At 55.8% G+C, this 25,357-nt stretch overlaps 1 protein-coding gene across 1 annotated transcript in view; it reads left to right on the top strand.

Annotated features, from left to right (window-relative positions):
* SDK1 (sidekick cell adhesion molecule 1) overlaps positions 1-24,659 on the top strand; it is a 561,603-nt gene extending 536,944 nt beyond the window's left edge. The window contains exons 42-46 of the mRNA XM_029945757.1: positions 6,845-7,009; positions 9,995-10,132; positions 12,871-12,991; positions 13,432-13,561; positions 23,382-24,659. Of these exons, the coding sequence (XP_029801617.1) occupies positions 6,845-7,009; positions 9,995-10,132; positions 12,871-12,991; positions 13,432-13,561; positions 23,382-23,618 (791 nt within the window). The 3' untranslated portion in view covers positions 23,619-24,659. The remainder of the gene's footprint in view (positions 1-6,844; positions 7,010-9,994; positions 10,133-12,870; positions 12,992-13,431; positions 13,562-23,381) is intronic.
* The last annotated feature ends 698 nt before the right edge of the window (positions 24,660-25,357 follow it).

The following is a 25,357-nucleotide window of genomic DNA, read 5'->3' as shown; positions in this document are numbered from 1 at the left end:
GATGTGAGGGCGCATACTGTCTCCCAGTCTGGAGGCTGGGTGTCCAAGGACAAGGGTGACTGGCCGGGTCCTGTGATGCTGTGTGGGGGGTGGGGGGGGGCTCTGTTCCGTCCTCTCTCTCGGCTTTGGGGGGTTTGCCGTCGATCCTGGGCCTTCTCCTCATCTCCGCCTTCTCCTGTGTGCCCTCCGGTCCCTGCGCCCAAACTTCCCCCTTTTATAAGGACACCAGTCATACCGGATTAGGGCCCACCCTCAAAACCTCGTCTTGACCAATGACATCTGCAAAGACCCTATTTCCAAATCAGGCCACGTTCTGAGAGACTGGGGATCGGGCCTCGACCACACAAATTTTGAGGGGTCACAGTTCACCCCACAACAGTCGGGCTGAAACCACCCAAGTAACGGCACAACCTGTGGGAGTCAGTGAGAGAAACCACACTGCTCCCCCTCCCCACCCGGCGGGGGGCGAGGGCTTCACAAGGTGGGGGACCTCGCCATCCAGATGCTCCCTGGGCCCCGTGCTGCACGCGGCCCTGGAGGAATGCACGCCTCTGCTCCCCGTCTTCCAAAAGACCATGGAGCCCGGCAGGTACATCGAAAACCACACGTGACCCCCACCATCGGCCTCCCTGGGACCTAGGGTTGCCGAGAACTCCAGTTCCTGCTGGGAAATTACAGTCACTAGCAGCCTAGCTGGCTTCCTTCTTCGTTTTATTTTCCAAATCAAAAGCCATTCTGAAAAGGGGTTCCTTCAGAGTCGGCAGATTGCCAAAGGGGTCCGTGGTGCCAGGAAAAGATAAGGCTTGTCCTAGATGACCCATGCGAAGACCCTTTGGCCCCGGACGCTTGCTCCTTGACGCCGGGGGGGGGGGGGCACTGGGGTGACGGAAATGCTCTCTGTCCGGACCGTGTCCATGCCAGCTCCTGGTTGCGATGGCGTGCTCTTGTTCCGCAGGGTGACACCAGTGGGGGACGCGGGATGCATGGCATCTCTCCCTGGTATTTCCCATAACTGCATGGGGCTCTACAATTACCTCAGCATAAAGAGCTCAGCTCCAGGTTTCAAAATATATACGTTTATCCGGTGTAGCGTCCTGTTCCGTCAAGTGCACCAACACGTCTTTGAGACAAGCATTTCCACGTCAGAGATCAGCCACGGAGAATGAACCACAGCAGCCAGACACAGTGCGTGGGCTCGGAACCCGAGCAGCGGAGAGCACATTCCGGCACTTTCTGAAGAAAGAGAAGGTATTGATGCTCATACTTGCCTGAGGAGCCATTTAATTCCTCGTCGGGTTCTCAGATGCTCACGCATCCACCGTGGTCCACGTGGCCAGGAGTGCGGCTTGAGGGAGTCTATGAGGAAGACCTGATTGGGGTACCGGCCCGGGTCCCACACTGAGCCCCACACCCGGAGGGCCTCGGCCGCACGGGCACCTCCCGAGATCAGCAGGACCCCAAACTCGGGGGGTCGGTGCCACCACGTGGAAACCACCCCGCAGGGACTGAGGCGCCACAGGAAGCCGACCTGAGAGACACCGCCTCATTCAGTGAGCGAGGAGATTTCGCCTCCACTCGGGTCCCAGACCGATTCCCCCTTGCGCACCATCCGCCCCAGCAGAGCGCAGACAGGCCTCCTTCCCCCCGTGATGGAGGCCAGCAGCAACACAGAGGCAAATGAAATGCTTTTATGGATTGTCAATATTTAAACACCTTGCTCATGCCTTAGGGCTTTGGATCTCAGCTGCCATCTACTACAGGCCTCATTACACAACACATTAAATGCTCTATCTTATTTTCTCCACCGAAGCTCTCTGGCAAGACTTTCTCCAGGCAGGGGTGTGGGTGTCAAAGGGAGCGGGGATTTGGTGGACAGGCCCAGGTTGTCGTGAGAAGGACTTATTTTTGATTGGGCAGGGGGCAGGAGCCACCCAGCACATGGTGGGGTCCTTCACCCCTGGGTGTCTGGGAAGCCTGAGCCATTTGGTGCTAGGTGGCCCCTGGTGCCCCCACCTGTCTGCCCGGCCTGCCGTCTTCCCTCCATCCCGATCTCTGTCGCCCCCCTGGGAGGCAGGCCGCTCCTCAGCTGGGTGGCTGGCGCCTCGAGGTGGCCAGCAGGCTCAGGCTGCTCCTCACCCTTCTGCACCCTCGTTGTCACCCCTGCAATCTCTGCAGACTAGCCCACTGCCACCCTGATGTGGAGAGAGAACCAGACGGCAGCCGTGACATTACTGTCGGGCTGGAACCCAGAGTTCCTCCTGCGCTGGGGAAGGGCGGCCAGGGAGCGTGGAGGCCTGGCCCGAGACCGCTGTCTCCAGCTGTGCGCACGTCTCCTCCGGATCCATGTTGCAAAGTTCCCTGGAAGGCAGTGGAAACCATGCAGTGGGCACATGCAGATGATTTATTTACACAAATTATCCCAAAGCATTTTACTGCATAGATCACAAAACCTAATTTACATATTTACACAATAGACCGGAATGGCAGTAAAGGAACTATAAATATATTTTCGTCTCCAAGGCAGCCGTGAAATACATATTTAGGATGTACGCGGTGCAGGCAGACATTGTGTTGCCTTTTGCACAAGCAGTGTCTTTAGCCCAGAGGTGGGAGCAGTCCCTCCTCGTCCCCTCCCCTGATCGGGACCCACCCCATCCACGTCGAGTCCTCCGCCCGTCTCCCCGCTCAGTTTGCTCCCTGTCAGCCTCTGGCCCTGGGACTTTCGGTTGAACAGAGAACAAAAGCAGTCGTTTCCCCGAGGTTTTAAAATCCATAGAAATTCCCAAGTCAGCAAATTCAGCAGTGGGGGCGGAGGGGGTGCTGTGGGCACAGATCCGACAGCGCCCTGGTCGGGCGCGCATCCCACCCTCCGCACACCCATGTCCCCTGAGCGCCCAGGTGGCCTCCCCCCCCGCCCCCCCGGGGCGCCACCTGTCACAGGCCTCCTTTGCTTGTAGACTTCATCCCAGTTTGCCTCCTACCTTACAGCAGGATCAGATACAAGGGAACGTTTTCCTCCCCTCAGAGGTATTTAGCCTCGTGTTTGAGCCCCGCCTGCTTCAGTCAAGCTTCGGACCGAGACTGACCACAGATACAATGAGAAATGGCAGCATTTAAGAAATAATCAGCTGACAGGCGTCCGTTTGCTCCGAGCTGCGGCCTGACAGTCACGTTGTAGGCTTCGTGAGTTAGTGGAACCAGAAACCTCGGGCCGATGAGTGACAGTCTCATTCAGCACAGCGACCCTGTTTAATTGTCCGTGAAATCAAACTTTTGTGTTGGCCTGGCGTCCGCCTGAATACCTGTGGCACACAGCTCCGTTCGGGGCCTTCAAGGGCGGCCCTGAGCACCCCTCAGATGTGCCCGGGCTGGGCTCCATCTCGATTCAGAAGGGAGGTGTTCGTGTCTCCATGTTGATTAGGACACCGTCGGGGAGCACATGTGCCTCCTGCCACCGGGCAGGGGAGAGGCCGGGGCCGCCCATTCTGGGAGACGCAGGCAGGCTGCCGTGAGGCAGCAGAACCCGTTCAGCCCAGAAAAGGGTTCTTCCCGCAAGGGCTTTACTGTCAGTCGTTCCCTGTGCTTGGCGCACAGATAATGCAGTGCGGGTGGCAAAGACCAAGTTCATATTCTTTACAGAAACACGAGCCCTCGGAGGAGCCAGACCTACACGTGGCTTCTCATCACCTCCCCCGAGGCTGGCAGGACCTGGGCTGGTGAGCCCTGGGGTCCATTTAGGGATAATTGCAAAGTTTCTCTCTTAGCGGTGTCCCCCCCACCTGCTTACCTGGTGGGGGCGGGGAGGTGCTGTCCCCGGCAGGTGTTTGAGTAGCGAGAGTCCAGGGAGGTGATCCCCCAGGTGCCCAGGAATGGGGAGCAGGCCCACACACAAGTGTGATCTAGACTCGCTCCCCCTCCACGGACCCCCCACTCCACCACAGACATCGAGACAGCACCCCGGGAAGTCCAACGCCCTGGTGCCAGCAGGGCGTCGCCATTTAGGGATGCAGCTTTGGAAGACATCTCGACATAGGACTTCCCGAGAGGGGTTGGGAAGGCAGGCTGGGGTCCCCTGAGCATCCCGGGGGGGCGGGCAGCCTCACCTGGGGTCTGAGGGCTGGCCGAATCAGACCCCCAGAACCACCCTCGGAATGAGTGAAGACCCACCCTGCTCTCAAATGTCAATTGCGATGGAAATCCAGCAGTTGAGGATTATCCCTGTGCATGGAAAATCAGTTGCACAAACCTCATTATGGCTAATAGTTCCATAATGTTATTTGCCCCCTAATTGGCAGAGATACTTTTCTCCATCATTGATTTATTGAGATATTTAATGGCATAATACAAACGAGAGAAAACAATCCACGACAGAGAAACAGTGGACGCGTTAGCAGCTGCCAAGTTTTCCTACCCACTCATGATCACGACGCAAGATCAGTACAGATAAATAGCCCCCTGAATTACAAGCAAAGTCTAAAATGCCAAATGTGCTCATCTTTGGAAAGGAGGAATTAAGCAAAATACAAATGTGAACACTTTCTTCTCGTCGTTCAGAAGGAAATTCTCTTGGCGCGACCCTCCCTCCCCCAACATTTTTCAGTGTGAACGGATTGCTAAATAAATTGTTCTGCATTGAGATTCTATATCAATATTTTAAAATGTTTTTTATGAAAACTGCACACAATTCCTGGGGCTGTGACAGAGCGCTTAAAATAAAATGTGGCCTTTAGGTGACGGTGGAGGAAGGGGAAATAATTTTTTTTCTTTGGGAGCAGAAAAGCGTTACAGAAACATTAATGCAAAAGACACTCAGAGAAGCCATTCCATAGGAGTTCAGACCTGCTCAGAACAGTCAGAGAATAGCTTTCCCACTTAGTCCCTGCACTGCAGTGGTTCCAGAACCATCCAGTTTAAAAGAGCTTATATATAGGGGGCGCCTGGGTGGCTCAGTCGGTTAAGTGTCCAACTTTGGCTCAGGTCATGATCTCACAGTAAGTGGGTTCAGGCCCCGCGTTGGGCTCTGCTGACAGCACAGAGCCTGGAGCCTGTCTTTGGATTCTGTGTCTCCGTCTCTCTCTGACCCTCCCCTGCTCACACTGTCTCTTTCTCTCTCAAAAATAAATAAAATATTTCTTTTAAAAAAGAGCTTTTACATATATATACACATACATACATACATATATATTTTTTGCTTCAGTCTTCTTTAGAGCATAAAATTGTTTTCCCCTTTTAGAAGAAAAACACTGCAGGGGCACTTGCACAGCTGTCAGTTAGGCATCCTACTCTTGATTTTGGCTCAGGTATGATCCCAGAGTCACAGGATCAGGCCCCGAGTCAGGCTCCACGCCTGATTGGGATTCTCTTTCTCTCTCTCCCTCTGCCCCTCTCCCCTATTCTCTCTCTCTCTTTCTCTCTCTCAAAAAAAAAAAAAAGGAAAGAAAACTACTGCACTATTTAGTCAATATTTAAAGCCCTTTGAATAGTGACTTACTCATAGTAAGTGCTAAATAAAGTGGTGGTGGTTATTTATGGAAAACCTGCTTGTGCTTGTGCCCTGCAAACGGCTATGGGGATGGATGGGTGGGTGGATGGATGGAAGGAAGGAAGGAAAGGTTAAGTGAATGAAGAGAAGGATAGAAGGATGGATGGATGGATGGATGGATGGATGGATGGCGGGTGGATGGAAGGAAGGAATGAAGGACCGAAGGAAAGGTATGTGGGTGGATGACTGGAAGGAAGGATGGATGGATGACGAGATGGATCACCTTGACAGATATTTATTGAACTCTTGAAGACCTGGAGGGCCATGGTGCTGACAGGTAAATGTGAAAGGGTGCTCAGAAAGCCACTTGGTGGAGGCGGCCCCCCTTGCTGGAGGACTGGAGTGAGGTCAAGAGGAGTCTGAGAGAGTGAAATGACCCTTTTGATTTCCCCCCACACACACCGCCCGAGGCACTAGGAACTGTTTGTCCGAACAGAAATCTCACCTGATTCCCCGGTGGGTGTTACAGCCCAGGCACAGAGTGAGCACATGAGTGTCTGTGGAATGAACACATGAATGAATGGGAGGCGGCGGAGGAAGGGCCACAGGGCCAGCGCAGGCGTCCAGGGCAGGGCCCTCTCTGCGCCCGTCATCCCCTGGTCGTCCCAGTGCGGACTCAGAACGACAGCCCCTCCGTGTGCAAACCTCAGTGTGTTGGGTGGGGGCGGGGAGGACTTTAAGCCACGGCCTGCCATTTTGACTTGATTAGCGGTAATGGGCACCTCTGTGAGGAATGAGCGTAAATGTGACGGGTGAGCAATAAATGATCATGGTGCTATTTTTCTGCCTGTACAGAGATTTGTGGCTTTAAAATCTCATTCACATCCATGCCTTCATTAACCTGTGACTGTAAGGGCTTAATCGGTGCAAACTCCAAATCCTGTGCAAATACAGACTTAGGCACCGGCAATTTTCTTCCTGTGTACCCTTGGGCTAATCCACTCGAGCGCATCTGGCATTCCGAGGTGCATGAGGAGGTCGGCACCAGATAACGCCAGCTTCCCGGAACGCTGTCGGCACGTGTGCACACATATTCACAGGCACCTTTCCCCTGCAGACCTCCTGCTCTCCATAAAGGCTCACACACCTGTGCGTATAAAAGAAATTATACTCCAGGAAGGCTCGGTACTTCGGATGAACATTTTGGGCTTTGACCCCACTTTTTACTCAGGGGAAATCAAAAGGGTCCATACATGTCCTCAAGTAGTGCACTTGGCAAGGCCGTCACCTGTGCTGGGCGGGCACCACGTAGAAGGCGGGAGAAAATCAACCCTCACCTCTGCTCTTGGGCTCTGTCCTCAGATGAAGGCCTGTGGGACATGTTTGCCAAGGACATCCCCCGGAGCGCCACGTCCTACACCGTCAGCCTGGACCAGCTCAGGCCGGGAGTGACCTACGAGTTCCGGGTGGTGGCCGTGAACCGGGCAGGCTACGGGGAACCCAGTGACCCCTCCGCCGCTGTGTCAGGTAGGGAGCCCTGCCCGAGTAGGGCGGCCTCTGCGCAAAGCTTCTTCCTCTGAGGGAGGAGATGGTGACTTGGGGCGCTTCGTGCGGCTGCCCCGCCGTCGAAGGCCCAGAGAACAGGGCACTGGGGGGACAGTGCGCACGGGGGCCCGCGGCCCCGCCCCCGGACTGCCTGTCCACGCTCTGCTTGGGCGGCCCTTCACTTCTGTCTTGCTTTCCCCTGGTCAGAGTCCAGTGCCGGCGTCAGAGCAGTCACTTGGGCTAAGCCGCGTCGTCTGGAGTGCAGGCCGCCCTGAGCTCCTCCCGTGAGCTGCAGGCTCCTTACTGTGCAGACTCCTGTGACGCCTCAGATGCAGAAATCACCCCAGCAGCCCTCGGGGAGTGTCTTAGTGCCGGACGCAGGCTGGGTCTGGGGGGGGGGGCCCGGCCATGACCCCATGCCGGTCACCACCCTGTGAGACGAGGCCCAGCTCCACTCTGGGTGGGAGAGGCAAGTTTTCTTTCTCAGAACCTGACCAACTTGCCACCGTCACCAGCCATGTGGCAGGGGTATGACAGATGGGGAGAGAGTGACCGCCAGGAATCTGGAAGGGCTTCTCGGAGGAGGGGGTCTGGGTGGTGAAGGGGGCACAGTGGGGAGGCCACAGGGGAAGGAAGCAGCAGAGACAAAGTCCCGGACAGCAGGCAGGGAGGTGGGGGGAGGGGTGGCTGCCTTCAGCCTGGGATCACCCTGGGGGGAGGTGCTTGGAGAATGACCCCCACGGGGGCCCCACCCAACACAGTGGTCACACTGCCTGGGGGGCTGCAGTGGATTCCCCCCCCCATCCCGCCCCGGGCAGCCTGCTGGAGGGATTGCAGGGAGCAAGGTGAGGGCGATTCAGAAAGGGAGCAGGCAGCCCCCTACAGGGAGGACCCGGGGCAAGGCCAGCGATGCAGATGGGCGTCCCTACCATCCAGAGAACGTGCTTCACTTCCCCTGTACATGGGTTTGCTTAAGCTCCCGACGGCTCTCATGTGCTGAAAACGTCTCTCGTCTCCCCTCTGCCACAGTGTCCGTGGGCGCACTCGGACCCCACAAGCCCCGGGGCCCGCAAGGGGGTCTGCCGGGAGGGGAGCTAGCGTGCTGCTGGCTTGTTTAACAAGTAAGACTCTAACACAGCGGAGTTTTCTCATTTCTTTCATGAAAAACATAACACCCCCCCCCAAAAAAAGAGAGACTAGCATGAGAAGTCCCTGGTCGCCCGTCACCCCAGTTCTGCAGTTTACGGTTTCCCTCTCTTGGTTCATGTGTGGACGGTCGATGTGAAGAGGCTCCAAATACAGAGACTCTGGTTCCCACTCCACTCCCCTGTCCCTCTCCCTCCCTCTCCCCTCTCTCTCTCTCTCTCTCTCTCCCTCTCTCCCTCTCTCCTTCACTCACACACACACACACACACACACACACACACACACACACACACACACACATACACACACGGCCGATGGCAGCAGCCGGTCCCTGCAGGAGAACACAGCCCTCTGACCCCGCTGTTCATGGGGCCTGTGGCTGTGCCCTTTCTCTGAAGCCCACCACCCCCTTGCCCGCCATGGCCGCCGGGATGACTGTGCTCACTTCCTTTACCCTCAGAGCAGCCAGCAGCCGGCACCTGCCCACTCTGCCTTGGGACCCACCCACAGGTCTGTCCGGGTGACAATCCCGCGGGCACCAAGGTCTTTCCTTTCCAGGCCTACCTGGGCCTCTTCCACCAGGCAGTTGGCTGGGATTTGTTGGCTCGTTACATGGGGCCCTTAACGTGCAGCCTGAAAACCACTTATATATTTTGGATTCCAAATGCTGCCAGCTCCCAGGACCCCCTGTGCTGTTACATTATTCAAAGTCAATTCCCCTTTTTCACCTCGGCGTGCACACATTTTTCACCTGCCCAGTGAGAGGCTTAACCCCAGGTGGATGTATTTGCTGTGGATTTCAGCTGCTGGCAGGTGGGCCTTGGGCCTCACCCATAATAGGCTTCCTGTCCCCTCTGATGCCTCCAATCCAGCTTCCTGCAGGTGGGGGGTGGGGGCAGGGGGGAGGCACCAAGCAGGACCCCAGGGCCATCTGGCACCTACCAAGACCTCATTCTCATTTTTCTCTTCTTGGTGAACAGAATAAAACATGAGCAAGAAGGGCATCCTTCAAAGCAGCTTCTAAACAAACCTTTTCTGTTCAGTTTCTCAGAAAACATATGGAAAGATGGGCCAGTTCTGCTCAGTTTTGCTGGAGGCACGAAATAAATAAAGCACGCCCTGGCCCTTGGGGAGCCCTGGTGGCGGAACAGGCGGGGGGTGGGGGGTGCTCCTGTGCTGCCAGCCCTGGGAGTGAGCTGCAGTCAGACCGCGGGGCCCCCCAGGCTAGGACTGCGCCCCGTGGCTAATGTGGGGCCACCAAAGGCTTTTAGGAAGGGACGATTTGTTTCCATCTGCGCAAGATCTCTCTGATGACAGTGTAGGGAGTGGATTGGGGCGAGCCAGGAAGAGAAGCCTGAGAGGGACTGTGGCGGGCAGGGGCGGGTGGCAGCCTGGTGGGCAGGGTTAGGGGACCCAGGGGCCATCTGGGACAGAAGCCTGGGCCCTGGAAGAGAGGAGGGCATCCAGGCACGCCCTTCCTCCTATCTCTACCCCGGCCAACATCCACAGGCAGCGGAGGCCAAAAGGACTGCGTGGATGGCTGAGGCCAGAGCGAGGTCTGGGAAAGGGCAGCGTGGGCGCCGCAGGACCCCTGAGCCCGGTTCCCGCAGGGACGGAGCGGCGGCCACGGAGCCCGTTGCGCCCGAGCCTGTATCTGGGAGGCCATCACCCACAGCAGCCTGTGGCCCCATCTTCCTCGTGACTCGGGGCTTGTTGCCTCCTCCCTCCCCGCCCCCACCCCGCACGGGAGCCCCGTAGCCCGTTTGGGCTAGGTGGCAGGAGTCTCGGCCGCGTGTGACTGTGTGTCGCTGTGCCCCTCAGCACAAGTGGAAACCCCGTTCTACGCGGAGTGGTGGTTCCTCCTGGTGGTGGCGCTATCGCTCCTGATCGTCCTGCTGCTGGTGGTGTTCGCCCTGGTCTTGCACGGGCAGAATAAGAGATACAAGAGCTGCAGCACAGGTGAGGCGGCTGCCTTGTCCCCCCGCCACGTCTCTCTGGGGTCGTGGGGCCAGCATCCCCTGGCATCCCCTCTGCCTGCGGACGAGAGCACAGGCGTAGCATGGTTCCTTTGGGAGGCGGCGGGGTGCGGCACACAGGCGCCCAGGGCTCGGGGGCCCGGGTTCCAGCCCCGGCTCGGCCCGCCGTCAGCCCGGTGTCCTGCCAGCATTTGGGCCCTTTTGGCCTCCCTGACCCCGTTCTCTCCATGAGCACCACTGCCCAGATGCCACAGTATTTCTGACTATGGTATGTAAAGCGTTAAACAGATGAACCCCCAGACTGGTCAGGGTCATGGCAATGAGGAGCTGGGCACGTCTCTGAGTGTCGGTGTGGCTCCTGGAGCCGCAAATGGAAACAAGGTGTGGGGTATGGCCAGAGAGGGGGCACTTCGCACTCGCCTCACACCCCGCGTCCCAGCGCCGCGTCCTCTGCCGCCCCCCTCACCGCTGCATCCCCAGCATAAGCTCCTGGCGTACGGAAGGTTCTCCGTAAGTGTTTGTCGCTGAGTGGGTCACCCCTGTCACAGAGATGGACACACGAACACGGGGCAAAGCCGGACTCCATTTACAGGAAGGTCCGGAGCCACCAAGATGAGTGGGAGTTTCTAGAAGACAGAATAGTGGCTACCTGTTGGTAGAGAAGTGTAGCAGAAGGTCGGTGAGGGATCCCCTCGGGGTTCTGGGGTTCTGTGTCTCTACACCATGCTGGTTATACATGTAACACAAAAAAGTCACTCTGGACGCCTCAGATGAGTAGACTTTATGGATTTATTCTCTATGATTGTTTTTTACCTTCTGCTACTAACCAATGAGACCCGTCTTGGCACAACGGGCTGCCCTCTGTACGGCAGTCTGTCCCCTCACTGCTGTAGCCGGGCCAACAATGTGACCAGCCCTCTGGTGTCACCCCGCAGCGAGAGCCCTTCCCCCCACCCCCCCTGCCTTTGCTCCCTAAGGCAGTCCCCTGGGGCGGCTCTGCTGCAGCCAAGCCCCCCGTGAGCCCTCGGCCCCGAGGGGCTGGACTGAGCGGTTCCCCTGGCCTCAGCCTCCCAGTTCCATCCATCGCTGCCCCGAATGGGTTAACCAAACTAGACGCCTCACCATTTGCTTTCCTACCGTTAAGCAATTCATCCCTCCAAGAAAGGATTTATTTTTTTCTGTATAAATTCACTTCTAACAAGTGTTCGTAAATCAGATTTTATTCCTATGGGATTTACTGTGTATGAATGGCATGTCATTTTATTGAGTTAATGCTATTACAGGATCCTGTGTCTGGCACATAGAAAATCTCCCCGCTTTTCACTCTCCTTCCGCGTCTGGAAAACAGTCCCGAAAAGACATCTGACCTGCAGCTTCTGATACTCAGCCTCACCTTGGAGTATTAATTTAACAGCATAATTGAGGCCTAGAAAAAAAAAAACACGTGTCTCCTTGAATGTCTGCCTTCGCGCCAGGAGACACGCAGACCCTGAACCTTCCCCGTTCCAGCCCCGGCAGCCCCCCTCTCGCACCGCCCTCGCTGGATTTCCTTTCCGATGTTGCTTTTTACCTGCCACCCGCTCATCAGCCAGCCCCAGCCCCCGGCCCGCCAGCAAGCCGGCCCACCACGTGCAGGCCGGTGTTCTGCTGGCTCTTCCCGCCGCTGGCGCCGGCGCCGTCCGGCCCCTCGGGAAGGGGGTGCGGGGCGCTGGTTCGATGCAGAGAGGGCTCCATGGGGTGTTAACAAACCTGGAATAGGCCCCTGTCCCGGAGGCTAGGACAAGAGGCTAGGACAGCGGGAGAAAAACAGGTGGGATCCCTGCCTCTGAGGGCTGTGGTCTAGCCGGGGAGACAGAAGGCGGACAGTAAGGAGCACGCAAACAGTGGAACCTGTGCTGCTGGTGATGAGCACCATGGGGGAGCTCCACGGATTTCTGGGAGAGGAGGGGGGGAGAGGAAGTGGAGGAGGTGGAGGAGGAGGAGAAAGTGGAGGAGGAGAAAGAAGAGGAGGAGATGGAGGAGGAGGAAGTGGAGGTGAAGAGGGAGGAGGGGAGGAGCGGTTGCTGTCTCCATGGTCTGGCAGATTCTCTCTGGTCTGGGGACGCTCCAGCTGTGAGCTGAAGGAAGTGGACTGTGCTCCAGGAGGACTCTGGGGGAAGGGGGCAGACAGCCCTGAGGACAGGAAGACAGGAGACCCTCGCCGTCTCCTGTGGTTTCTCACAAGCTCACAGTTAGTCGTTTGGATCTGCCAGCATAGTTTAGGATATGTTTTCATATGTATTGATAAACTTACTTTTTTAAGTAATTTTTAGCATATTGACAGATATGTACAGTCATCAGCACAGTCAATTCTAGAACATTGTCACCACCCCAGAAAGACACCGTGTCCCCTGCACCATCACCTCTTGCAAATCTGCTTTCTACATACTGTTTTATTACATGGTCATGAGGTTTTTATTTTGAAATGTATAAAATATTTAATTTCTCACCTTGAAAAAAAAAAGCTCACGCATTTCCTGGGCATTTGGTGTCAGGCAAAACCAGCACGGTGGCACTCCCCGAGCTGTAACAAATATGCTGCCTCCCTCCCCACGAGCCCCCAGCAGCCCTGCACGCCCAGGACCCACAGCCTCCGGCAGGGACCCAGGACACACCTGTGGCCGGGAGCTGCCGTGAGCCTGTCACCACAGTACCTGCACCTGTTCTTCCGTCCCGACTTAGGGAAGAGCATCTCCAACATGGAAGAGACCGTGACCCTGGACAACGGTGGGTTTGCCGCCCTGGAGCTCAACAGCCGCCACCTCAATGTCAAGAACACCTTCTCAAAGAAGAACGGGACCAGGTAGGGACGCAGCAGCCATAACCTGCCCGAGCCACATCTGCCCAACTGTCTGAACCAGCCTGGGGGAGAGGGGTGTGCTGGCCACGGGCGTGTCGCCATGCCCAGGGGTCCCCCCCAGAACCCAGCAGGGCAGCGGTGAGTCTAGCGGGGCACAGATGGCAGGGGGCTCCTTCCTCCCATTCCAGAGATACAAAAGGAAGGCCTTTCTCGGGCATGGAGGGGTGTGATCTGGAGAGGCCAAGTGCCCACAGGCTAGCTGAGCGATCGGGGGTCCCTGCCTCTTGGGCACCCCGTGTGGCAGATGGGTGCCAGCAGGATGGACATCTGCCCGTCACAACAGGGCAGCAGCCAGGGGGCAGGTCAGGAGGCCCCGCGGAGGTGTCTGTGGCCCAGAATCTGGCTGAGCTCTCGCACGTGCCCTGGGCGGCGTCCTGTCCTAGGTCCCCACCCCGGCCCAGCCCCGGTGGCCTGCACTACTCAGATGAGGACATCTGCAACAAATACAACAGCGCTGTGCTGACCGAGAGCACAAACCTCAAGGAGAAGTCAGTGGACGCTTCAGAATCAGAGGTCAGTGCCCACGGCCGCTGTCCCCACCTCTGGGCTGGGCCCTCTGCCTTCCCGAGGTGCTGCCTCCCTGGCCCGCAGTGAGTCTCGGGGCTGCAGGGCCGGGGGCAGATGACTCCCTTTTACTGATGAGGAAAATACGTGCTGAGCTCCTTCAGGCTTGGAGGGAGCTCTGGGGTCAGTGCCTCGCCCAGTGGCTTCCGATCCCAAAGCCAGTTCCCTTTGTGTCTGGCTTCCAAAAATGAACTGTGTTTTCCATTGGGGACCGTAGAACCTGGCCTCTAGACCCTGGCCCAAGGGGCGGACGGCCTGAGCCTGCAAAACCCCCACAACCTGGGACCCCGCACCCCGCACCCGCCCTGCTTCTTTGTGCTGAAGCCGATTGAGCCACCGCCGTTCTGGGACAGTTACAGGGTCTCTGTCCTCCCCGAGTGTGTGCACGAGGGGGATCTTGCCCTCGAGGGGGTGACCCGACCCCCGGGACCCGTGGGCCTGCACGTGTGAGGCTGCCTGCGTGTCCGAGCGGTCGCCCGTGCCTCTCAGCATGCGGGTGCGAGGCCTCGTTCCGGGAGCAGGCAGGGAGGAAGCAATCCGGAGAGGAGGCTGCTGTGGGAGGCTCAGCCTTCCCTGTCCCCCAGAAGCGCCTCTCTGCACAAGCACGCTGCCTCAGTGTGACACTCAGGAGCAAAACCAGCCTCTGCGTGCCTCCCTCTCGGTCCTGAATGTCTTTTTTTCAGACCTGCCCCGTGCTGAGAGGCAGGAAAATCACCAAGCCAGTAGCTAGATGCGTAGGCCTGCCCCACCTCTTGACATTCATACTCTAAATCAATATTTAATCTAAAATAAGTCCCACCTTCATTTGGACCCGAATTCAGGCCTTATTCAGCCCGAGGCTCAATAAAATGGCTTCTTGTAAATTGTGGTTTGTGCCTGAGTCCGGGTGAGACGGACAGCAGGTGGCTGTCACAGGGGTTTCTTGTTTGCAGAGGACGCAGGCGCCTGTCCGTGCCGTCGCCCTGGGCGCGGCGGGGTTACCTCTGTCTGAAACCCAGTGCCCGCGAGCGAAATGCTGCAAAATTGATCTGCGTTTCTGTGAGAAGGAAATAGCAGCCTTTGTGTGGGTCTTTCTAGCTGTATGCACCAAAAGCAACACGTGGGGCACCGCGTGTGCTGGCAATTCAGGGACACGTGTGCATGGCTCCTGCCAGGCGTCTGTCCTCAGTTCTCGGCCAGCACGCGTTAGCCCTGCGGGTGGACCGAGTAGCGGTTCCAGGAGGTGGAGGCAGCACCTGAGCACCTACTATGGGTGGGCACAGTCTTTCCCTTTTTATTTAGCTTATTAGTTTTTTAAACATTTTATTTATATTTGAGAGAGAGCGGGGGCAGGGCAGGCGTAGGAGAGAGGGACGTGGGATTCACACTGAGCCCTGTGGGGCGGTTGTTGTGACCCCCATATCACAGAGGACAAAGCCGAACCATACAGAAGGTTCTCCGTCTTCCTGGACGTGCGCTGGTGGGGTGCGCTTGAGAGGCAGACCTGAGCACAGGGCTCCCGGCGCCGTCCCCCCCGCGGATCTGCCGCACAGAGCTGCCCCGTCCCAGCCCCACGCCTGTGGCTGAGCCTGTCAGGGGCCTGCCTCCCTCTCCCTCAGCAAACAGTGTGCCAGGAGCAAGCAAGCAGCGCCTGTTCCCACAGACGCTTCTCGTGGTTCTCCATGCTTTCTGGGTCACAGGCTCTATCAGGAAGCTGATGAGAGGTGTGGATGCTCTATGTATGTGCAGAATTTCTCCTAGGATCTGGGGTCCAGGCCCCCAAGAAGCTCTCACAGTCACCTCCAGCTGAGGTCCCAGGGAGTCCAGGCAAGAACTCGCTTCCCTGGGCCCAGTCTGCTCCTGGGCCCTTGGGGAGACACGGTGAGGCCCATCTTTTTCCCAGAGTTCTTATCTTTCTAATCTTGCTAGGTCCTGTCTTTGAACCTTATGGATTTGGGAGACATGTAAGCACCAGATACTCACAGGGTCCCAACAGAGGGACCTGGGGACTTCTGTCGTCTTGGAAACACCAGCTCAGATGGGAGAGTTTGCTGTGAACTACATGTATTAAACAGCTTGGTTGAGATATAATCCATGTGAATTATATCCAAGGTTCCCTCACTTGGAACCTTGGTTATTTAGGAATATGTTTTTAATTTCCTCTTATTTGTGAATTTCCCAAATGACCTTCTGTTATTGAATTTTTTTTTTTGAAATTTTATTCCATTGTGGTGCAGGAACATGCTTTGTTTCAATCCCTTTAAATTTATTGAGTCTTGTTTTGTGGTCTGTGCCAGAATAATGTTCCATCTTCACCTGAAAGAAAATGTGTCATTCTGCGGTGTGTAGAGTGCTCTGGATGTGTCCGTTCGGGCTGCTGACTTAGTGTGGTGGGCGTCACCGGGATTTCTGATCTCCTGCCATCTGCTAATGTACTCACGTCTCCAACTATTACTGTTGAACTCGATTTCTAGCACCATTCAGCCAGTTTAATTTTGTGTATTTCAGTAGCTCTGTTTTCAGGTAGATGGATGTTTATGAGAGCTGTGTCTTGTAGATGAATTAGCCCTTTCATCAGTATGGCGTGGCCCTCTTTGTCTCTGGTCACAATTTTGCCTTCACGGTTATTTTGTCTCATATTAGTCAGCCACTCCAGAACTCTTTTGGTTATAGCTGACATTTTATGTTATTTCCACTCTTGTACTTTCGACCTATTTGTATCTTTGAATCTAGAATGTATCTCTTAGAGTAGCATAGAGCTGGAGTGGTTTTTCTTTCTGCCAATCTCTGCCTTTTGAATAGGTTGTTTAATCCATTCACGTTTAATGTAATTACCACCAAAGTAGAATTTACACCTGCCATTTTGATATTTGTCTTTTATATGTCTCATGTCTTTATGCCTCTTTTCCCCCATGTAATTTCTTCTTTTATAAGTGAAAATTTTCCAGTGTATCATTTTAATTCTCATTTTGCTTTTACTCTATTTTTTTGGTGATTGCTCTAGTATCGACATTTACTTAAGATTTATAGTAAATCTCAAAAAAAAGATTTATACTAAATCTCAGTGAGGTATAGAAACTTTATTCCTATATAGCTTTCTGGCCTCCTCCCCTTTCTGTGCTATTATTATACACGATATGTTTACATATCCATAATGTTACAAACTCAAGGATGCATTTTTATAGTTACTACTTTACAGAACTATATACATCTTTTAAGGAAGTCGAAGGGAAAGGAAAGCAAATGTATGTATGGAGTTTATCATTTTACCCTTCTTGTATACTTCTTCATTTCTTGCTGCAGATTCAAAGTACCATTGGGTGTCATTTCTTCACTCAGGGTTCTTCTTTGTGCTGTGTGTTAAATACGTCACATTTCTGGAGCACCTGGGGGGCTCAGTTGGTTAAGCGTCTAACTTCAACTCAGGTCATGATCTCACAATTTGTGAGTTTGAGCCCCGCATCGGGCTCTGTGCTGACAGCTCAGAGCCTGGAGCCTGCTTCGGATTCTGTGTCTCCCTCTCTCTCTCTGCCCCTGCACCACTCGCACTCTGTCTCCTTCTCTCTCCCTCTCTCTCTCTCTCTCTCTCTCTCTCTCTCTCTCTCTTTCTCTCTCTCTCTCTTAAAAAAATAGTAAAAAGTTTTTTAATTAAAAAATGGTCGCATTTCTATACATCATAGGTCCAAAAATACAATGATACACATATTATTTTGTGCAATTGCTTTTTAATTCCGATAAGAGAAGAAAGATGCTGTTTTTTGTGATTACCCATGTGATCATGTTGGTCACTACCTTCTGTCTTTTCCTAGGAATTTACACTTCTGCTTGTGTCCCCTGCTTTCAACCTGACAGTCTTCACGTAGTATATCTTGTAAGGCAGGCTGGATAGCGATGAGTTTTCCTGCCTCTGCTTCTCTCGGGAGACCTTTATTTTACCTTCATTTTTTAGGGTACTTCTGCTGAACAGAAGATCCTTGCCTGGCAGTTTTTATCCAGTGCTTTGAATACACTGTCCCATTGCTTTCTGTCTGTAATCTTTTTTTTTTTTCTGATTAGAAGCCAACTCTTAATATTATTTGAATTCCCTTGTCCATGATTTCAGGAGTTTCTCTCTTTGTCTTTTTGACTGTGAGGTATGTGCTTGTGGAATTACCTGGTGTTTATAGAGCTTTTCAGTGTATAGATTAATGCTTTTGATCCAATCTGAGAAGTTGTAAGCTATTTCTCCCCCTATGTTTTCTGCCTCTTTCTCCTTTCATCCTGGTGCTGTCATGATGGCTTCATGTGTGGGTGTCCTCAGCCTTGTCCTGCAAATATCAGGTGCTCTTGCCTTTCATTACTGTTCTTATTCTTCGTGTCTGTTCATGCTTTTTCCTCTCTTTTTCAGATTGCATAACCTCTGGAGATACCTCCACATGCCCTGACTGCTCTGCCCGATCCGGCATACTGTGGAGCACCTCTAGTGAATTGTTTTGGCTCTTGTATTTTTCAGTGCCAAAACTTCTTACTTGGCTCTTTTTTTCTCTACTGATATGTTCTACTTGGTGCAGTTTTATCATCTTCCTCCATTCTTTAAACATAGCTTCCTTTAGTTCTGTGAATATATTGTAATAGCTTTTGGGGTTTTTTATTTGTTTTTTAATGTTTATTTTTGAGAGAGATAGTCAGATCATGAGTAGGGAGAGGGGCAGGGGGCGGGGGAGACAGAGAATCCAAGCAGGCCAGGCTCTGAGCTGTCAGCACAGAGCCTGACGCGGGGCCCGAACTCACAAACTGTGAGATCATGACCTGAGCCGAAGTCGGATGCTTGACCGACTTAGCCACCCAGGCGCCCCTAGATTTCTGATATTAATGCTCCCTACCAGAGGCAGCTTCTGGGTTTAAATACATTGTACACCGAGATGTCAGGTGCGAAGAGGAAGACACGTCCTTGGGCCCTGGGCTTAGTCAGTGCTTGGATGTGCGGCGGGGCTCAGGGGCGCGGAGGGTAATGCCCTCCCTTCTGGCCCACCCCCATCTCCAGAGTCCCGGGAAGGAAGGAGACAAACCCCCCTTGATCTTTGCTGGAAGAGCTCTTCCACAAGGCTAATACTTCACTGTGAAAGCAGTGATGCCGTCCTTTTCTCCCTAGGGTATTTTTAACCGTTTTCAGAAATACTGCCTCAAGTGGAAATGCTGTGAACGGGCTCAGGGCAGCACAAGAACCTGGTCGGAGGCGCTCTGAGTCAGGCCGTCGGTGTCGTGGGGCACGTTCTGCAGTCCTTTGTCTCTCCCGGGTTCGGGAGGAGAGGGTTTGTCTTTCCCACAGGACCGCTGCTCGAGTCACAGTATAAGATCCGTTCCCCAGGTCCCAAGGAGCGCTTCTCAGAATCCCTCCCGCTCCATCCTAGACCAGCCCCCTCTCACCTAATTAATTCCCTCGTACTATTTGGCTCTTTTGTCTCGCACGTAGAATACCGAAGGTGTTGAGATCCTCCGTCTCAGCAGCTTGTCAGGCGTCCGCGCGCTGTTAGGAACTGCCACCAAGCCAGTCACCTGTTGTCCTTCTGTGGTTTCCGGGGAAACCAACACACACCGCTACTTCGTATCACATAGGAAACTTAAAGAAAAAGGACCCTGCAACATTGCCTTTTCGTCAGTAATTCTAACTTGCTAAAATACATAACCATTAAAAAATAATAATGTCACATAAACAATAAATCGAGCAGGCAGCAGGGGGAAGGATGGCATTTTAAGTGGCTGCTCTCTGGTGGAGGTAGTGGGGAGGGCTGAGCGGGCCCCAGGAGGCTGCATGTATGTGTCACGTGACCCCCCCAGTCTTGGGCTCCTGCCTCTTCAGTCTCTCTGCAAGATGGTCTTAACCTCTCCCAGCGGCTCTTGGCTGGGTCTCTGGGCCCTGCCCGCTCAGGGCTCACAGCTGCCTGGCTTCAATGCCTAAAGAGCCGTCTTCTTCCAGGTGGAGCATAAGGAGTCCCAGGAAGCATTCTGATTGGCTCCGCTCAGCTTAAGTCACATGTATACCCACTAGCCCATTACTGTTTAAGGGGTGAGGAGGAGCCATTCAGCCCACATGACAAGGAAAGGCTGAGAAGGACCACTTCCTGAAGTTCGTTCAGGAAGGTCCATGTCCAGACATGAACCCTGGCACATCACTGTGAGCTAGACAGCCCCCCCAGGCCCCCCTCTTAGCACCCACGTGTCCCAGAGCCCTCTCTCCATACTGCAGCACCTTTAGGCATGTGGCTGAGAAAATACAGAATGTGGTAGCAGCTGAACGCACGTCCCGTGAGGCTGTACAGCCGGCCGTGTAAGCACGCACCCCGCGGTGGACCCGGGATGTGGCAGTCTCTGAGCCGGGCCGGACGCGCCTATAGAAGGGCTGCCTCCTGCAGGAGCTCGGGAGTCCCTTCTGGACCAGGCTGCCACCCCACCCCACCCCCGTGCCACTTGGCCACTGTGAGCCCGGCTTCTCCAAACAGCTGCAGGAGGAGGGGTGGCAAGGGTGGGGGGCCAGGCAGGGGTAGCAAGAAGAGACAAAAGGGCCCAAAGGGTCACCACCTGGGTGCTAGACAGGTCTGCCAACGCGGAACCGCCAGCACAGTGACTTCTGCACGTGGTGATGTCCCCCGACACGGAGACCTGACAGAAGACCCACCGAATGAAGTTTCTGTCTACCCTTTTATACCGCTGTGCCTCATGGTGCTCCGAAGTGTTACTAACAAGGCTTTATTTCTGCCACCTTCAGCTGTGACGCCAGCGCCCGGTGTGGGCCGGCACTGTCCCCGGCCAGCGGGACCCTGAGCAGGCTGCTTGCTGGCATGCATCTCACAGAGTGAAGAAGCTGAATCTAATCACCTTTTCTTGCATTTTTCCTCTTACACGTCCTTCATGGCGGAGACGGACGGTGCACAGGGCGGCCCGAGCACCTCAGGCAGGGTACAGGGCAAAGAGGGTGAAAATCTTGAATCTCACATTTAGTCTTCGGACAACCCTGCCCCCTGACCCCGGTTCGTGAAGCCTAGGACTAACCTGCTGTCCTCAAGCCTGAGCGTCCTGTGACTTTCTCCAGAGGAGCACACCCCCGACGTATCTCGACCCGAGCTCTTTTCTCCCAAGTCAGGAACGTAGGACCAGGACATGGGTGTCTGCAGAAGGGGCAGACCCACCTCAGGGACCGGTAACAGATTCCGCTAGCTCCCTTCACGTGACCCTTGTCGCTCCTGCCTGTCTCGGTTTACACGGAGCTGCCTCGGAAGCCCCTCGAGTCCTCGGGAAAACAGATGAAGAATAACCCTTAGCCGCCAGAAATATGGGTGCCCTGTTTCTTAACCTGCACCCCAGGTCAGATATACTCAAGAATTCGCGTTTCTCCGGTGTGGGACCACATCGTAATGTGCCGGGCCGCAATCCGTGATCAAGCACGTTAGGATTTCTGCAGAAAACCTAAGAACGTTCACACTACATAGTTTCCCATCAGTCAGTGCAGCTCAGAGTCAGCTCCGAATTAGCTTAACACAGGTTAGGCTTTGCCCCCAGGTGCGTCACAAAAACGGCTTTTGGTTTTCAGAGCACAGAGGGTTTGGGGGGTGTGAGTCGCGTCAACGCAGAGAACCAGCTCCGAGCCAGCAGGGGCCCCTGGCCCACAAGCTGCCCCCTCGGCTCCCAGCCCTCCAGGGATGCTGGCCGGCTGGCCTGTCTCTCTGAGCCTCTTTCTTCATCCATGAAATAGGAATAAAATTCCCCCATCACGGTCACCGTGTGGTTTCCGGAACTCTGCGGGGGATTAACCTGTATGTAGTCGCGTCCCTGCTCTCAGGTCTGTGGCCTGTTGTCACCCTCACCGCCCGGTTATGGAGGAGCTGGGTGTTCCCTGCATTGCGGACCATGTTGGGAGGGGACAGTCCTCAGACCCTCATTTGTAGGAGCCCTGACTCAGCACAAAGCGGAGGGACCACAGATGCGTTCAGCTGCCGACAGCCGACTGTCCCACGACATACGCGCCCTGAGAAGTCCCAAATCTGTGACTTACTGATACTTTCCCGAAAATGTTCCAGGGAGAGCCCGAGTTTCAAGTCTGTGCCTGGAAAATCCCAGCCGTCTGCGGCTCCCCCCCGAGGCCACAAGGGGCTTCACAGCCTAGATGTCACCTGCTCTTACAGGCGGACAGGACACAGTCCCCGGATCTCGTGTGATGTGGGCCATTTGCTCCCCGTCAGATGAGGGGCAGTGACTCAGAGCCCCAAGGGGCCCTCTGCCTTTCCTGAGTCTCGATACAGAAGACACATGACAGGAGTCCTGCCCTCACTCCAGCCGGGCCACTGACAAGAACCCCCCCAGAGCGTCTGAGGACCGCACACTCCCGGGCCCTCCCCCAGGCCCCCTGGTCAAGACGGCAGGAAGCCTTCCCCAGCCTGTGCTCTCCAAAGCCCCCTGCTGATTCTGAGGCAGCACCTGAGGGTGTCCCACCCCCATTCCAGCCGGGCCCAGAGCATCGGGGTGGGCGCCAGGCGAGGCACAGCCACAGGCTCCGTCCTGGCCTCGAACTTGAAAGGCTGGTCGGACTCACGTCTGTAGGCCCATATTTGGTGTTTTCAAAGTGTCCCCTGCTAGGTTCGCAGTGGGGCAGGGAGGGACCTGCCATGTTTTCTGGGTGCGGGGAGGAGGCGTCTCTGTGTGGGGCCCAGCGACACAGCCGGCCAGCCTGTGGGCAGGTGGCAGGGCTCCCCGGGGGCACGCAGGCGCCTCGGGGGCAGGGACGGCAAGGCCTTCCCCATCTTGGGAAAACGGCCTCCGCTGTCTCTGTTAATATTGCTTCCAGGGACTTCAATCCCCAAACCATGAAACAGGGTCTTGGCTTTAAGAACATGAATGTAGACACGATGTGGGTTACATGTTCTCGATGGAAACTACAGATTTATGTTATTATAAAGACGGGGGAAAACCGCTTGGGCTGGCTTTCACGCATCGACTGGGCTGGCTCTTGAGTGCTGTGGGGGGAGGGGTCAGCCTCTCAGAGCCTGGGGCAGGAGCGTGACGGCCACCGCAGACATCGAGGCTCACGAGGGCCCCTTTCCTCAGTAGTCTCCCCTCAGAGGTCCGCACAGATGTGACACCACACGGACATTTGTATCCCCCGGAGGACACCCCTTCCTCACCTCCACGGGTGCCCAGGGCCAGCTCCCTTCAGTCAGCTCCCTTCAGGGGAGCCTACACCGTAGTCCCGGGCAAGCTGAGAACCCTGGACCATTCTTACCCCTGCTCCCACGCAGAGCTCAGCCCTGGGAGGGCACAGCACACGCCCTTGAGGCGGTGTAGATCTCTCTTGGGGCAGAGGATGAAGTGTAGACCTGCCGGGGGGCAGGAGTGCAGTGTGGACCCTTCCTGGGACAGACTCACACACCCTGAGGGCCAGGTGCGCCCCTGATTCACTGTAGTGGAGGTGCTGCGCTCAGGCAGGGGAGGGGCATACCTTGTGTGGAGCATGGGATGGCATGGGGGTGTGGATGGGGAAGAGGGTGGGAAACGGTGGACTCAAAGCATCTTGCTTTGGGTGGCTGATCCTGCCTCCTGGCCACTCCCTGCTTCCGGCTCAGGCCCCCTGCCTGCGGCCGCCCTCCCCCTGTGGCTGCCTTACTCCGTCCACTCACCCATGCTGATCTGTCCCCTCCCCCATGCCCACCCCCGCCCATGGCTAACCTCCCCCTTCCCCATGCCCGCCCTCCCTGGTGCCCACCCCCTCCCGGGCCCCCCCTGCTGCCCAAGGCCCGCTCACGTCGGGCTGTCTCCGCAGGGCACTGACTCCGAGTCTGAGGACGCACCCCCCCAGCACTCCTTCGTCAACCACTACATGAGCGACCCCGCCTACTACAACTCGTGGAAGCGGCGCGCCCCGCACAGGTACGAGGCGGTGGCGGGCGGCGAGCCCGGGCCGCACCTGCACACGGTGGTCACCACGCAGAGCGCCGTGTTCACGCCCGCGGGCCCCGGCGCCCGGACTCCGCTCACCGGCTTCTCCTCCTTCGTGTGACGGCCCCGGCGGGGCCTCCTCGCACCTTCCTGCCTCCTTTTGTTAAGACAATCAACTCCCGTAACTGAGCTCGAGCTTTTGTTCCAACCAGAATTCTGATAAGTGATGATTTTACCTACTTGTGAACACTAGATTTCAATTAGAAAGGTTTTTTTAATGGCTTTTTGTAACATCGCTGCAAGAAGCAGGTTTCTTTGTTTCCTTTTCTTTTTACGAGGTGTATTTCGGTGGTGCAATGGCGGGAAGACCCCAGACCCCTCCACGTCCTGGGTTTCTGCGTCCACACGCCACGTAGGGAGGCGGCTGGGGGCAGGAGGAGTGGGGGTCATGTGAGATGCGTGCCCACGTCCGGGCCGCTCCCTCCTCTTCTCTACCTCCCGTGCGCCCGGAGAACCAGCTGCCCCGGCTCTGCACAGGGACATGTCCGGGCCGGGGCTCCCCCGGCTCGCTCCGTGAGTCCGCAGAGCCCGGTGTGCCCTGGGCTCAGCGCTCCTCAGCCCGACCGCATCTTTCTCTGAAATCTTCTCACTCCGAGGTTTCTAGGCGAGGAGTCAGCCTCCAGGCTCCTGGTAAGGGGGCACGAGATTCCATGGCTGGGTCCTCTGGCCCCGTGACAGCTCAGTGCTTGCACCCCTGCGTCTGTCCAGTGGTGACCCCTCTGGGCTCCTTCCTTCCTTTTCTTTCCTCAAAACCAACGGTGCAGAGCAGGGATTGCCGCCGCCCCCCCCCCCCCCGAAGGCCGCAGGTGCGTGCGGGGCGCCCTCTCTTGGCCAGCGGGCTCCTTCCTACGAACAAGGACCACGGCCCACCCCGAGATCCCAGAGAGAGCGAGCCGGCGCTTCCAGAATTGCTCGTTGTGTTAGAGGCGTGCGTTGTTAACCAGAGGATTTTTTAAATCTTTTTATCTTTTTTTAAAATACGTCACATGAAATGAATGAGTCTCTGCTGTCTCCAGGTGCCTTTTTATTCATTGTTTAGCTTTGTATGTGAGCAAAACGGAAAGCGTCAGCGTCTACAAATAAAGCGAAACAGCTCTGAGAACACGGGGCCCCCGCCTCGCCGCCAGGCTCCGGCGCCCACAGGCCCTGTCCGTCCTCCGAGCGCAGCGCCCCAGCCCCCCCGCCTCCCTGTCCTGCCCGCTGCCCTGAGGGCCAGAGCCGCTGTCCCTGCCCCAGCCCAGCCCAGCCCAGCCCAGTGTTCAGCCTTAACAGGTTTCCTGAAAACTTTTTCTTTTTCTCCTTTGCTACTTTGGTTTTCTTTTTTTTTCTTTCTTTTTTTTTTTTTTTTTGGCTACATGAAAATAGCATGAACTGCTTTGAAAATTCAAGAGCCCGTAGCATCGCTCTGGCTTCGGCCGTCACACTGTTCTTGCACGCGGGGTGGCCAAGGTGGCCGAGGAGCTGGCAGCCAACCCCCCAGGCCAGAGCCACGGTCCAGGTGCTGGTGGCATGCCCCCAGAGCTCCAAGAGGGCCCCGCGTCCCCGCCTCGCCAGCAGGAGGGGGCCCACGACAGCGCACAGCCACTCTGCCGACCCCCCTCCAGGGAGCAGGGGCGACCTGCCCGTGCCCTGAGGGTGGGGAAGCTGGTCCTGGGGCCGCGTGTGGAGCATGTGGTGTCTCCTCGGCTCTAGTCGGTCTGCCCTTCGAGGGGCGCCTGCTTTCTGGGCAGCCGCCGGGGCCCCAAGAGGCCAAGGAGAGTTTTGTGTTGGGTGAAAAGCCCCTTTTCAGTTTTTCCAAAA

The sequence above is a fragment of the Suricata suricatta genome, chromosome 8 (genome assembly GCF_006229205.1).
Source record: "Suricata suricatta isolate VVHF042 chromosome 8, meerkat_22Aug2017_6uvM2_HiC, whole genome shotgun sequence".
Classification (NCBI taxonomy): Eukaryota; Metazoa; Chordata; class Mammalia; order Carnivora; family Herpestidae; genus Suricata; species Suricata suricatta.
This window is presented reverse-complemented; position numbering and strand designations above follow the sequence as displayed.